At 38.1% G+C, this 14,606-nt stretch overlaps 1 protein-coding gene and 1 non-coding gene across 2 annotated transcripts in view; both read right to left on the bottom strand.

Annotated features, from left to right (window-relative positions):
• Window positions 1-14,606, bottom strand: part of DNA2 (DNA replication helicase/nuclease 2) — a 40,434-nt gene that overhangs the window by 10,215 nt on the left and 15,613 nt on the right. The window contains exons 6-10 of the mRNA XM_040242283.1: window positions 11,283-11,502; window positions 8,135-8,252; window positions 6,764-6,926; window positions 5,159-5,353; window positions 3,529-3,759 (exon numbers count right to left, since the gene is read on the bottom strand). Coding sequence (XP_040098217.1) covers window positions 3,529-3,759; window positions 5,159-5,353; window positions 6,764-6,926; window positions 8,135-8,252; window positions 11,283-11,502 — 927 coding nt within the window. The remainder of the gene's footprint in view (window positions 1-3,528; window positions 3,760-5,158; window positions 5,354-6,763; window positions 6,927-8,134; window positions 8,253-11,282; window positions 11,503-14,606) is intronic.
• On the bottom strand, window positions 14,172-14,244 carry TRNAR-CCU. The gene has a single exon. It is a non-coding gene; the product is annotated as a tRNA-Arg (tRNA).

The raw sequence follows: 14,606 nt of genomic DNA, 5'->3' as shown, positions 1-14,606 counted from the left end.
GACCCCAGTGCAACCAAAAATAAAAAGGAAAAAGCAAATGTGCCAGAATAACTATGAAAATGGCTACCAGCCCCTAATACATACTTGTTAACCAAAGGCAGGATATGGCCCTGGATTGGTGAGCAAACAGAATAGGGGAAGGCAAAAGGCGGTGGCTGGGACTCTGAGCTCCCACTGTAGGGGGCTCAGGTTCAATCCCTGGTCGGAGAACTAGATCCTACATGCCAAAACTAAGACTTCATATGCCACAACTAAACCTCTCGCGTGCTGCATCTAAGACCTGGAGCAGCCAAATAAATTTTTAAAAATTTTAAAAAATTTTAAAAAGGCAGTTAATAATCCGAAACCTACATTTGCTGACAACTCACTTGGCCTTCCTTGAACTCCAATCTGGGCTCACCACCCCCAGCAGGATCCTGAGCACATGGCCCCTGCCTCCTCAGGCCTACAATACATGTCTCTTTCCCAAAGCTTCTCCCACTCCTCTATCAGGCTAACCTGTGATGTTCCCGAGGTCCCTTCCATGGTCCTCTGTACTGTTCTTTCTTGTCATTTCCCCACTGGTCCCATGGCTCCACCTGAGTCTGAATCCCAAATCTACATCACCAGGCCTGACCAAACATTCCTCTCCTACCCCATTTCTCACCCAAGGTTCAGCTTTGAATGTCCAGCAAGCAGCAAGATCTTTCCACTGAGTTAAAACTCAGGCAGTGAAAGTTTGCAAAACGGGACAACTTTTTACCCCTGCTGAAGCCTTATCCTCCTCCTGTGGACCTGACCTCAGGTAATGGCTCTTGCATCTACATGACTGTCTTTTTTTTTTTTTAACATGACTGTCTTGATCCTTCTCTCTCCCACCCTGCAGATCCAATCAGGATCTCAGTGTCAGACAATTTTACTTTCCAAATACTTTTCAAAGGCATTCCACCTTCTCTGTCAAAACTACCTTGCTCCCAATCACCTGAACCCTGGGCCACTATAGCAGGCGCCTGGTTCCTCTGCTTTCAGTTTTGCCTCCACTGATTAACTCTATTCTCCACAGTGCATTCACAGAAAAAATGCAAATCTGATTATCATTCTTTTGTTCACTTAACATGGTATATAAACCCTTCTATGACCTGACCTCTCCAATAACTCCTTTATCTTTTACATTCCAGAAAGTAGTTACTACCTACACTTTCCAGAACACCCCACCTCACACCATCAGGCCTTTCCACACCCCGTCCCCTCTGTCTGGTATACTCCTCCCACACTGCTTCACAGAGCTAACATTCCCCCACAGGATGAAGATCTAGAAAGACCCGTTTCACTCGCCTTCCCCAAGCCTCCTAAAACTGGGTTAAATGCCTCTCCTCTGTTTCCCATTAATTCAAACACTTGTCATATTAGACTGAAATATTTATTTGTTTGTTACCCACAAGACTACAAATTCTTCAAGAACTTGCAAAGTATCTAACACATGTTAGGTACTAAATAAATACTTCACAGGACTGACTGAAGGGACTCCTAAGAAACAGCAGAAATATCACGGCTTATACTCCAATATCATGAAACCTGGGCTAGGGCTAGTTACTGCTTAACCAGGATTACTGATTACTGGAGAGCAAGCCTGGAAATTTCCACTGCAATTACCCTCTGGATCCCAATTACTGATCTCCATCCACTGAGAAATGTGACTCATGCCAGCACTTAAATGCAAGAAAGGCTGGGGGTCCAGGAAGAGGGGAATATGGATATTAATGAACATGGATATTAGCTTCTACCACAAATTTTCATACCAACTATTCTACTATTTACTTAATATTTTTCTTTAAATTAATTTACTTTGTTTTAATTTATACTTTATATCACAACTATAAATGGAAAATGGTGATTGCAGCCATGAAATTAAAGACGCTTACTCCTTGGAGGCAAAGTTATGACCAACCTAGATAGCATATTAAAAAGCAGAGACGTTATTTAGTCAACAAAGGTCCATCTACTCAAGGCTATCGTTTTTCCAGTAGTCATGTATGGATGTGAGAGTTGGACTGTGAAGAAAGTTGAGCGCTGAAGAATTGATGCTTTTGAACCGTGGTATTGGAGAAGACTCTTGAGAGTCCCTTGGACTACAAGAAAATCCAACCGGTGCATTCTAAAGGAGATCAGTCCTGGGTGTTCTTTGGGAGGAATGATGCTAAAGCTGAAACTCCAGTACTTTGGCCACCTGATGCGAAGAGCTGACTCATTGGAAAAGACTCTGATGCTGGGAGGGATTGGGGGCAGGAGGAGAAGGGAATGACAGAGGATGAGATGGCTGGATGGCATCACCGACTCAATGGACGTGAGTTTGAGTGAACTCCGGGAGTTGGTGATGGACAGGGAGGCCTGGCGTGCTGCAGTTCATGGGGTCGCAGAGTCAGACACGACTGAGTGACTGAACTGATGAACTGATAAATGGAAAAAAGCAATTTGAACAAAATGGTGAGCGCCCAGAGGGCTAAGGAGAAATAAGCTTTACAGCCAACACAGGACATCTGGGCTGCCTGCTGCCCACGTGGTTGTGAGAATTATTTAGGTAAGATTACATCCATATTGGGCTTCCCAGGTGGCTCAGTGGTAGAGAATCCACCTGCTAATGCAGAGATGTGAGTTCAGTCCCTGGGCTGAGAAGCTACCCTGGAGAAGGAAATGGCAACCTCCTTCAGAATTCTTACATGGAAAATCCCATGGACAGGAGCCTGGTGGGCTACAGTCCCTGGGGTCACAAAGAGTGGTGGTGGACACAACTTAGCAACTGAGCACACACCCACACACACACGTCCACATTACTACTATGGAACATAATGTACTAAACAAAACTTTAGCAGTCGGATAACTACTAAATGCCAATTAATGTATAGGCTTCCCAGGTGGCACTAGTGGTAAAGAACCCGCCTGCCAACGTAGGAGACATAAGAGACTCAAGTTCAATTCCTGGGTTAGGAAGATACCCTTGAGGAGGGCTTGGCAACCCACTCCAGTATTCTTGCTTGGAGAATCACCATGGTTAGAGGGGCCTGGCATGCTATATCCATAGGGCTGCAGAGTTGGACATGACTGAAGTGACTTAGCACGTACACACTGAACTGTATGTTTAAAATGGTTAATGGTTAATTTTATGATATGTGAATTTTATCTAAAATTTTTTTTAAAGGCATGAAGCACTGGTACAAGCTACTACATGAAGATGAACCTCAGAAACAGTATGTTAAGTAAAAAAAGCCAGTCACAAAAGACCACACAAGTGTATGAATCAGAAAAGGCAAATCTATAAATACAGAAAGGGAACTGGTGGTTGCCTGGGGCTGGGGGAGTGACTACAGGGTACAGGGAGTCTTCCAGGGGCAATGAAAATGCTCTAAAATGGATTTTGGTGCTAACTGCATAGCTTGGTGAATATACTAAGCACCACTGAACTGTATACTTTAAATGTATGAACTGTATGGTATATGTTTACTTATTGATAAAGCTTTACCCTCCCCACCCAAAAAGGGAACATTTCATCACCTGTCTAACGAACAGGTTACTGTTGTTGAGTTAATCTCCTTCACGTATCCCCTAGACAAGGCAAACAATGTTCTCTCTTCTCCACTTAAAATAATTCTGTCACCTGCCATTAGATTTGTGATAGGTATGGCTCCATTTTTACGCTGGAAATTATGTAAATACTGTCCATCACCAACTGTCTTTACATGTTCTGTTCTAATCAGGCTCCCAATGCAGCTGCCACTCTCCTCCCTATGAAAGAGAAAGAAAAAGAGAAATTAATTTTAAAATACTCTCTCGGGGGACTTCCCTGGTGGTGCAATGGCAAAGACTTCAAGCTCCCAAGGCAGGGGACCTGGGTTCAATCCCTGGTCAGGGCACTAGATCCCACATGCTGCAATGAAAGATTCCTCATGCCACAACGAAGACAGAAGGTCTCATGTGCTGCCAAATAAATAAATAAAAATTTATTTTAAAAATAATAATCTCTCGGGACTGCCCTGGTGGTCCAGTGGTTAATACTCACATTCCCGCTGCAGTGAGTATGCGTTTGATCCTTGGTTAGGGAACTAAGACCTTACAAGCCACGTGGCAAGGCAAAAAAACCCGAAAACCTCTCATCACCAGATCTCTAAGCAGGTGCTAGGGAGCTCCCCCCTTTTTTTGAGGGGGGAAGAATCCCCCTCACTGTACCCCCAGGTGGGATTTCTGAACAACATGCTTATCAGCACTTTGATTCTTGACTGACACCCCCACCTCCTGTTCTGATAAACATTAACGCTACAGAAGACAAACCATAATAATCTAACTCTGAACCTGAAGTGAAGGAAGCAGTAAAATATTTCTTTAGTATTTACAAGAGAATTTATAATTATTGTTATTAAAACAATAGCAAGCACATTAACAATTCCAGTGTGTCTCAGAAGTAAGCATTAAGCATTTACAGTCTCTCGGGCACTGCTATTATACTACATTTCTGAAGCCTGCTGGCGCAAACACTTGGCATATTTACCATACTTATGTATTATGTAGTCTATAGAAAATGACTTAAACTTTCTTCACTGTGATGGCACCTTGTGTTAAAGTCTAGTATTAAAGAAATAACATTCTTAGGTCTCAAGTCACATTATCAAGATTCACTCTGGAAAGAAAAGAATGGGTCAAAAACAACTAAATATTACTAAAGAAAAATACTATGCAAAATGCACAAAATTATAACTTTATAAGTAACTTGTAAAAAAAAGACCTCACAAAATACAATATTGAATCTCTATGAAAACTTACTAAAAAACTTTTCAAATACTCTAGTGTTTAAAATATTCAGTAAAACTTCATTAATTTCTACTGTGCCAATATGCTAAAATTCACCTTGATATATTTGTTTTTTACTCTTTTCATTGATGAAAAAGGATGTAACTTTACTAATAATTTTTAAATTAAGATTTCTTGAGGTATGTTTAATCTACTGAAAATAACAATGGTTCTCTCCTTAGAAAAAAAATTCATTGACAGCCATCTGGAGTTGGCATGAATATATGAAACTTCATACCTTTAACATGGTCTGTAACCTGTATTTGTCATGAATTACAAATCTCATCCCACTGGCTAATCCAAATTACTAAAGTTTTACTGTATTAAATGGACCACTTACATTTCTGAAGCAGGCATTAACCATACATGTTGGTAGTTTCTTTTATTATCCTTTGATTGAGACTCCAGGGTTAACATTAGACACCAAAGGCTAAAATACTCTAAGTGTGTACGCTTGAGATGCTGGGTTTCTTCTTTTATTTTGGGCCAGGTGCTGGTGGGGACTGAACTGTCTTCCATCTGTTGTTCAACCGCCCTAAAGATAAAGCTCCAAGTCAGAGATGCATATAAAACATTTCACTGGCTATGAAATGAGGTATTTCTATAACAAGAACACATATGTGACAATCATCATACTTTACAACCACAGCACCTACTTTTTTAAAAAACTCATTTCAGGGGCAAATACGCTGTAGGACAGCATAGAAACCATGGAGAGTAAACCACGGTTTCAAAAGACTGTGCCTGCATTATGGCCCCAAATTTCCCAAGTCCATGGCTTTTGCCATTAAGAGATCTTTTGATATAATACAGTTGGCTCTGGAACAACATGAATTGAACTCTATGGGTCTACTTACACATGGATTTTTTTCCAATAGTAAATAGCACCACACGATCCAAGATTGGCTAAACACAAGAATGTGGACAAATCCTGTATTCAACCTGAGCTCACCACGCAGTTGTATGTGGAGGGCCAACTATGAGATATACTCAGATTTTTGACTGCAGAGAGGATTGGCGCCCCCAACTTCAGCATTGTTTAAGGGTCAACTGTACTTTTAAAAGGGCTTTATATGAATTTTCAGGCTGAATTAGAAGTTTAGTTCTGATTTGATTTTGTTTCCTAGTCTGAATTTGCATCTAACCACTTTCTTGCGTCCTCCAAGACTCTCACTGGCCTATGATAGTATGTATATGTGTTAATAACTTAGTTGTGTCCAGCTGTTTGTGACCCTATGGACTTGCAGCCCACCAGGTTCCTCTGTCCCTGGGATTCTCCAGGTAAGAACACTGGAGTGGGTAGCCATTCCGTTCTCCAGGGGATCTTCCTGACCCAGGGTTCAAACCTGGGTCTCCTGCACTGCAGACAGATTCTTTACCGTCTGAGCCACCAGGGAAGCTCAATGAAGGTATAAATACATATAACTGCTCATAAGACAGCTAATAAACTTGCCATATGTAGAAAAATAGACAAGTATAAACAAGATCGATCTACTGGATTATATCAAGTCAGATATTCTGGATTATATTGTCTAGAAAAACCAATTTCCCAGTTTTGAACTACAAAAGGTTTGAAATTAAAACATCAACTAAAAAATGGAAGATTTCTTGAAATAACATTTAAGAAAAGTTACATTCACAATGCCTATACTACATCTTTAACTATATTCTATAAGTTCTACAATTATTTCATTTCCCCAGAAACTGTATGCAGCAAGATTAAAATATCCACTTTTGGAAAAAGTTTTAAAAGCATTCTATTTTTCTCCAAAGAAATAGGCTTGTTATATAATATGAACTAACTATGCTTTTTTCTCTTTCCTATTTCCTTCATTTTAAATAACCAAAATGAAGTCATCAATGTCGGACCAGCCAAACATGTTAAATCATTCTGAGTTGAGCGCTTACTTAACTGGAATTAATACTTTCAGAAGACAGTGTTTACCTGCTATAGAGAGCACAGTTGCCCATCTGTGAACAGTATTTACAGGTTTGCTGTTCCTCAATTATTTGTGGCAAAGGAGCAAGCTTTGTCTTTTCCTCTCCAGTAGATTTGTTAATACGGTGAAACAAAGAGAATGCCATCTGATTTCTTAGCCTTAATAGTTCTGTGGGGGAAAAACAGATGGGTGTTTTCTAAGAATTAAATAAAATTTATTACATATCTTTTCCATTACATGTAAGTAAAACTTTCAGATTCAAAAACATAAAAAGGAAAAAGCAACATTCATGTATCCCACTATACCAGAATAATAACCACTGTTAACATTTTGGTATATTTCTTTCAATTTTGGTTCATTTGATAAGTTTTTAAACAACCTAAGGAAAACACAGCTATCTAGAGTGTCTCATTTGGTGCCTTTGGTGCATTAGGTATTTTTGGCCACCTGATGCGAAGAGCTGACTCATTTGAAAAGACCCTGATGCTGGGAAAGATTGAGGGCAAGAGGAGAAGGGGACGACAGAGGATGAGATGGTTGGATGGCATCACTGACTCAATGGACATGGGTTTGGGTGGACTCTAGGAGCTGGTGATGGACAGGGAGGCCTGGCGTGCTGCGGTTCATGGGTTCGCAGAGTCGGACACGACTGAGCGACTGAACTGAACTGACAGTGTCTCAAATATAAGATAGGAAGTTTCAAATAAAGTTTTTTAGAGGAAGATTTTTTTAATTTTATTTTATTAAGGGATAATTGGTTCATAATGTTGTGCTAATTTCCACTGTACAGCAAAATGATTCAGTTATACATATATATACATTTTTCATACTCTTTTCCATTATGGTTTATCACAGGATATAGAATATAGTTCCCTGTGCTATTCAATAGGACCTTATTGTTTATCCATTGTATACATAACAGTTTGCATCTGCTAATCCCAAACTAAATGTCCATCGACAGAGGAACGGATAAAGAAGATGTGGTACGTATAAACAACAGAATACTACTCAGCCATAAAAAAGAATTAAATAATGCCATTTGCAGCAACATGGACCCAGAGATTATCATACTAACTGAAATAAGCCAAAAAGAAAGACAAATACCGTATGATATCACTTATATGTGGAATCTAAAATATGACATATAAAAACTTATATAATAAAAAAGTTAATAATGTTTTCATTTATATAGTACACTGTCAAAATTCTTTTTTTAAAAAAAGTACCACAACCTATAAATTACAAAATGTTTTAGGCCTAGCAAGCACAGTGAACAATTGATTGTCAGGTGTAAATGTGTGTCAGCAAAAGTTAAAGGGAAAAAACAATGAACAAACAAAACCCTGAGAAGTAAAATTGAGAGAAAACAGCTTAACCTCTTTTATCAAGATGTTTGGCAGGCACAGGGTACATCTGGCCAGTCTTTAGGTAGAGGAGCAGGCCAGCCTCTGGGTCAGCCCTCCTCTCTTGGCTTAGCAGTGTATACAGAACAAGCTGTGAAAACATAGTACATTTTGTCAAGTAAAACTTTAATTTTCAATATTTCCATATATGTTTTACAGTCAATATATATTATAATTTTTTTTTTTTTTTTGGCCATACCTCATGGCCGTAGGATCCTAGTTCCCCCATCAGGGATCAAACTCAGGCCCTGGGCAGTGAAACCACAGAGTTCCAACCACTGGACCACCAGGGAATTCTGAATACATATTATCATTTTAAAATCAAAAGGTCAATTCAATTATTTCCATTTTGAAAATAACACAATCTGAATTCAGTACAGGGAATACAGCAAATTAAATGCCAACTATTTAATTTCCACAAAACAAACATAGTATATATTTCTCACTTTACACAGAAACAAATATTTAGAATTTTTCTTAGACAGTAAATGTTTAGGTCTCCAATAAATGTAAGAGGGAAATTAATCAAGAGAGGTTTTACATTTTGAAGTTAATGGTCGTTAGACACCATTTTCCCTGTTTAAAATAAGTAAATGAATTAAACACTATAAAATGCATATTATTTATGTCATAATAACTGGGATAACTAAATGAGACTAACTCTACAGAGTTTACTGCTTTTTCCAGAACAGAAGGTGGCATCAAGTGCATTAGGTTTATGTGGCGCTCTTCAGAGAAACCATCTAAGACAAGTTAGATGTAGTTCCTTTAGTTCATGAAAACACCTTAGCAGTAACATTTAAACCTATGTAACCTGCTTTGGGATTCCCTGATGGCTCAGACGGTAAAGCGTCTGCCTGCAGTGCGGGAGACCCGGGTTCGATCCCCGGGTCGGGAAGATCCCCTGGAGAAAGAAATGGCAACCCACTCCAGTACTCTTGCCTAGAAAATTCCATGGATGGAAGAGCCTGGTGGGCTACAGTACATGGGGTCGCAAAGAGCAGGACACGACTGAGCGACTTCACTTCGCTTCAACATGCTTTGGGAGGCCTTCTCACAGATGTTTTTGATACAGCACATGCTGTGTTGCCTGATACAGCACATGCTGTGCTTAGTTGCTCAGTTGTATCCCCATGGACTACAACCCACCATGGACTTTGTGACCACATGGACTATAGCCCACCAGGCTCCTCTGTCCAGGGGATTCCCCAGGTAAGAATACTGGAGTGGCTTGCCATGCCCTCTTCCAGGGGATCCTCCCCACCCAGGTTTCCAGTAGGTGAATTCTTTACCATTCGAGTCACTAGGGAAGCCATAGGTAACCAAATAAAACTTTTAAAAATTAAAATGAACTCATAAATGACAAGGTTTATGAACCTTGGGGCTGTGGACCAAGAGAGTCAATCCAAATTAATGGTCCTTCTATGTTAATTTTTCCCTACACAGGAACTAAGGCAGAAGGAAGAGGACTCTGCTTCTGGGATTTATTAAAAGGGAAAAATATCTGAATGACATTCCCTTCATATAATGATAAAAGGAAGCTGGAATGAAATTTTGCAACGTTATTATAGTTCAAGTATATCACAAGTTTAATTCAACTACATCACAAGTTAAATAGGTTTTTGTGAGCTGGTTTAGACATCACAGCTCCATATAATATTTTTCCTTTAGAAAATATGTTTCAAATGCCAAATTACTAACTTAGAAATGAATTTTTAGAATATAATCCCACTTACAAAATAAAAATCCTCCTTAAATGAAGTTAGTCTATAACATAAGCTTTTTCTGTATTACCAAAGTGGAGAAAGTCAAACGCCATAAGATGAGAAATCTCTTTCCTCACCCACAATACCTATATATATATCAATGATTTACAATAATTCTCTGACTGTCTGCTTGTTTCTTACACCCTGAATATGCAATACACACACCAGTATATTTGTTTGAGCCTTGTTCAAATCAATTTCCTCATTTTAAAAATACAACAAATACAACTGTATTCTTAGAAGTTCTTCCTACAACTTCTCTTCTTGCAAAGATAAAAATTCCAACTGAACAAAATTAAAAACAATAATATTTCTTGCCTTGAAGGCACTTTAATTTAGAGCAGTGGCCTTAGAAAACAGGTCTTTGAATCTAGACCACTTTAGACACTGAAATGCCTTTATATCTCTCTTCTGTAAGCATTCAAAAGTGAGTTCAATCAAACATATCCTTAAACAAGTGAAAACTTTCAGCCTCTATTATATATAGAACACATTTCTTCAAATCTTTGACTTCAAAAACAGCTTTTCTTGTATCTTGGCATGATTTTCCTTTCTCAAGAAGGCTTTAATCTAACCAAGTCTTTATTCATAATTTCAGCTATTTCTGTTTTACTAAAGTGAAATATTTGAGTCTTCTAATAGGGGAAATCTAATTTTTCTACCTTTGGTATTTGTTACATAAGTAAGAATGACAAGAAAGATTTAATAAGAGAAAAATCTCTTTAATCCCTGATTATACAATTCAGTAGGCTCTTAAGTTTCCCAACCATGTATCGAACTCAAGGCCCCAGTATTGGGTCTTCTACACTGGATCACCAGGGAAGCTCCTATTTGCTTATTTAAAAGTGTCTAGGATATACCATAGACTGCCAGTGTGGAGGTGGGCAGAGGGATCAGAAATAATTAGAAAAATACCCTAACTTTATGTTAATTATTTTGATTTGTTAACTCACTATAATTAGTATACTATTTCAGGCAATTTTGAAGGCCAATAGAAGATTGTTATATTTACCAAAGAGAAGATGATTTTAACAAACCTGAATTAAAAAAAAAAAAAAAAACTGAATTTAACATAATGGTAAGGTACAGTTAGTTCTGTATTTCATTTTAAATAAAAATCAGTATAATCAGATCAAAGGTCAAAAATAAAAGAATGAATTTGCACTGCTGTTTCCTAAAGAGTGTCCTATGTAGATGTTACATGAAAATAATAACTCTGTGGTAAATTACCTTTAGGAAACGCTGGGTTAAATTAAAAATTACCTGAGCTGAATCAAAATATATAAAGCAGACTACTTTTTAAACATTTAAAAAATTTAAACATATTACACATTCAGACACTTTTCCTATTATACCTGACTACGGTGTTCAATAGAATTTGATTCTTTGCCAGTTTTAAGTTCCAATGGCATTATCTTATATTTCGTTTTACATCCCCGATGTATTTTCACACCAACTGTAACATCTATTTTGCCCTTCAATCCAAACCTAGGGGACCAAATGCTTTCTTCAATATCCAGTGAGTTTATCACTTCAATATTACATGTCGAATTACTATTACTACCATCACTTGGCCTAAAAAAGAAAAACAGAAAAAATTTAAATAGCAACATTTAATTAAACTATTTTCTTTCATTTAATTAGAACACCTTGCTCATTTCTTTTATGCTAGCATTGACTCTCCACTGCACACAGGGAATGTGAGGGTGGGAACGAGTCTACAGAGCTCTATGGCAGTGACCCCCAAAGCATGCTTCCTGAATGAGTGGCACTGGCATCGCCCGGGGAATCTGTCATAAATGCAAATCTTCAGGCCCCATTCCAGACCAGCTTGTTCAGAAACTGTATAGGTGAGACCCAGAAATCTGTTTAACTCCAAGTGATTCTGATGCACAGTCAAGTTTGAATCTTGTAGTGTCTAACTCATATAATTTAAATATTCTTAACATTTATCATCTGTGCCTTTCAGTTCATTCCAATGACAATCTTCCTAACTCAGGGCTGTATTTCTTCCGGTCTATATTATTGCAAAAAGCTCACTACTTAGATTGCTGGAGCCACTATGACCATCTGTATATTTTGATATACAATTATTACACAGATTAATATATAATGGCTTGCATGCGGTTGCACCCCAGGTAACAACGGACCTATGTCTTCATGTAATATCCTATTAAACTGAATAAGGATGAGCTGTCTTTTCCTATTATCTATGCCATCTGGGGCTTGATCAACCAACACGTCATCCCTACCCCACTGTCCCCATGACAATCCTTGGAGAAGCTTGGGTGCACCTATACTCATTATATCCTTAATCATTAAATGAATACACCTCTGCCACTATCAATATTTAAAACTAATATTCAACATTTTTTTTAGTATTATAAAAGAGGTTCTGATTTTAATATCTTAACTGTTAAATAAGGTAAGAACACAGGAAGGAGGAAAAAAATGAATTTATGAATGTCAAAGGAATCAGAAGAGATGAAAATAACTTTTAAAGCCTCCTGTACTCTTATCTAACATTAACTCATTTTCAGAGCAGGAAATGATTCTGCAGAAATAAAGCCAGATAAGAGCAATCTTTTATTAATTCCATTTTATACTCAAAGCCATATAAAATACTAAGACTAATGGAATTAGATTTAGTAAAATGGACATGAGTTTGAATAAACTCTGGGAGTTGGTGATGGACAGGGAGGCCTGGTGTGCTGCTGTCCATGGGGTTACAAAGAGTCGAACACGACTGAGCGAATGAACTGAACTGAATACTAAACCTAATGGAAATGAAATGGATAAATGAAAAGGATAAAGTTTCTAGTAATAAAACATTTTATATCATATAAAAATCAAGATTTAAAAAGTATAAGAATTCTGCTCTCAGAATACATGATTTAGTTGACTTGTTTTATTGATTTCATAGGTTGTTTTTTTATTTGCTTACTTTTTGGTCTTGCCATGCTGCATGTGGGATCTTAGTTCCCTGTGCCAGGAGTCGAACCCATGCTGCCTGTTGTGGGAGTAAAGACTCTTAACCACTGAATCACCAGGGAAGTCCCAAGCAACTATTTCTTAATAAATCAGAAAATATTCCACGAAAAAGAGTGCTATCTTCAATAATTTTTTAAAAACTGTTTCAGGATGCTTCAAATATAATCTCTAAGAAAATATGTATAGTTCTGCAATCTCAGGACAATAAAAGAATTCGAGGAAGCCACAACTTATCAGAAATTCCTTAAAGATTAATCTGTTTTTTTCTCACTAGAAGTTATCTGATCATGACACACTTAAATATATGTCTCTAAAATAAAGCAAACTTTATTAAATATCAAATGTCATATGCAACCCTACGGACTATAACCCGCCAGGTTCCTCTGTTCACGGGATTTCCCAGGCAAGAATAATGGAGTGGGTTGCCATTTTCTTCTCCAGGAGGTCTTCCTCACCCAGGGATCGCACCCACATCTCCTGCACTGGCAGGTGGTTTCTTTACCACTGAGCCTCCTGAGAAGCCCAGATATTTAATAGAAGACAGATAATGAAACTTTTAATGTTGCTATACTAAAATTCATTCCTCTAGAAAAAGAAGCAATATGGCTTTAGACTTAGATCTGTAGAACAAATGACAGTACTTTATATTTAACTACTCTCCTTTTCATCAACATAATGTTGTAAAACTCCTTTGAGAACCACCTAGCAGAGAATATAATGTCATGAAGATAAAGAAGAAAGGTTATCTCTTTAAATAGCTTTCAAGGGTCTCGTTCTCTGCTCTAAAGCCTAAAGACTTTTTTTTTTTTTTTTAAGACTAGCTATAAACTGCTGGGGAAATGATGCAAATTAAAGTATAGAGACATGCCTGCTTCATAGCAGACACATAAAACCCTATCAGAAATAACTGAAACAAAGAAGAGTCTCATACCAAGACACAGAGATCAGAATACCAAGCTGGGAATCAAGAAATTCCTTATTCTGAATTTTGCTCTACCACCATTTCTTCACATAAAACCATGTCACACCACCTCACTTTCCTACTGGAAATCTAAGACTTAATCACAAAATCCCTTTCAGATCAGAATCCCAAACTTTCTTAAGCTTCCATGACATACTTACCAAATCCCTCGAGGGCCCACCCAAAGCCTCCTTTGATGAATTCTACTCTTTCCTTGTGTACTTTTTTTTTTTTTTAATTTATTATTTTTATCTGGCTTCATTGGGTCTTAGTCGGAGCATGTGGGATCTAGTTCCCTGACCAGGGATCGAACCTGGGTCCCCTGCATTAGGAGCTCAGAGTCTTAGCCACTGGACCACCAGGGAAGTCTTCTCCCTGTGTCCTTATGCATGGTTACCTCCCAGGGTTTTATGCCTCTTCTGCTGCCTTCAGCAGATTGCTGTTCTCTCTCAGAAATCCCCCTCCACTTCTGTGTTTTCAACTACCACCAATACACTGAGTTCTTTGAGGGCTTTAGTCTCCCTGTAACATCTAGAACGATCTGGGGCACAGATACAGCATGTAATACATGTTTGCTGAATGGATAAGTCCATAAGACTATGAGGAAAACAGCAGCTTATTGACACTGCAAAAAGATTACCCAAAAGAAAAAAACGTGTGAACAAAATGCTAAAATAACAGTGACAGAAAAGCTAATACCTAAAGCAACCATAAAAATGGATATCCA

Source organism: Oryx dammah, unplaced genomic scaffold (genome assembly GCF_014754425.2).
Source record: "Oryx dammah isolate SB20612 unplaced genomic scaffold, SCBI_Odam_1.1 HiC_scaffold_6, whole genome shotgun sequence".
NCBI lineage: Eukaryota > Metazoa > Chordata > Mammalia > Artiodactyla > Bovidae > Oryx > Oryx dammah.
Note: the sequence above shows the minus strand (reverse complement) of the source record. Positions and strands in the feature narration are given on the sequence as shown.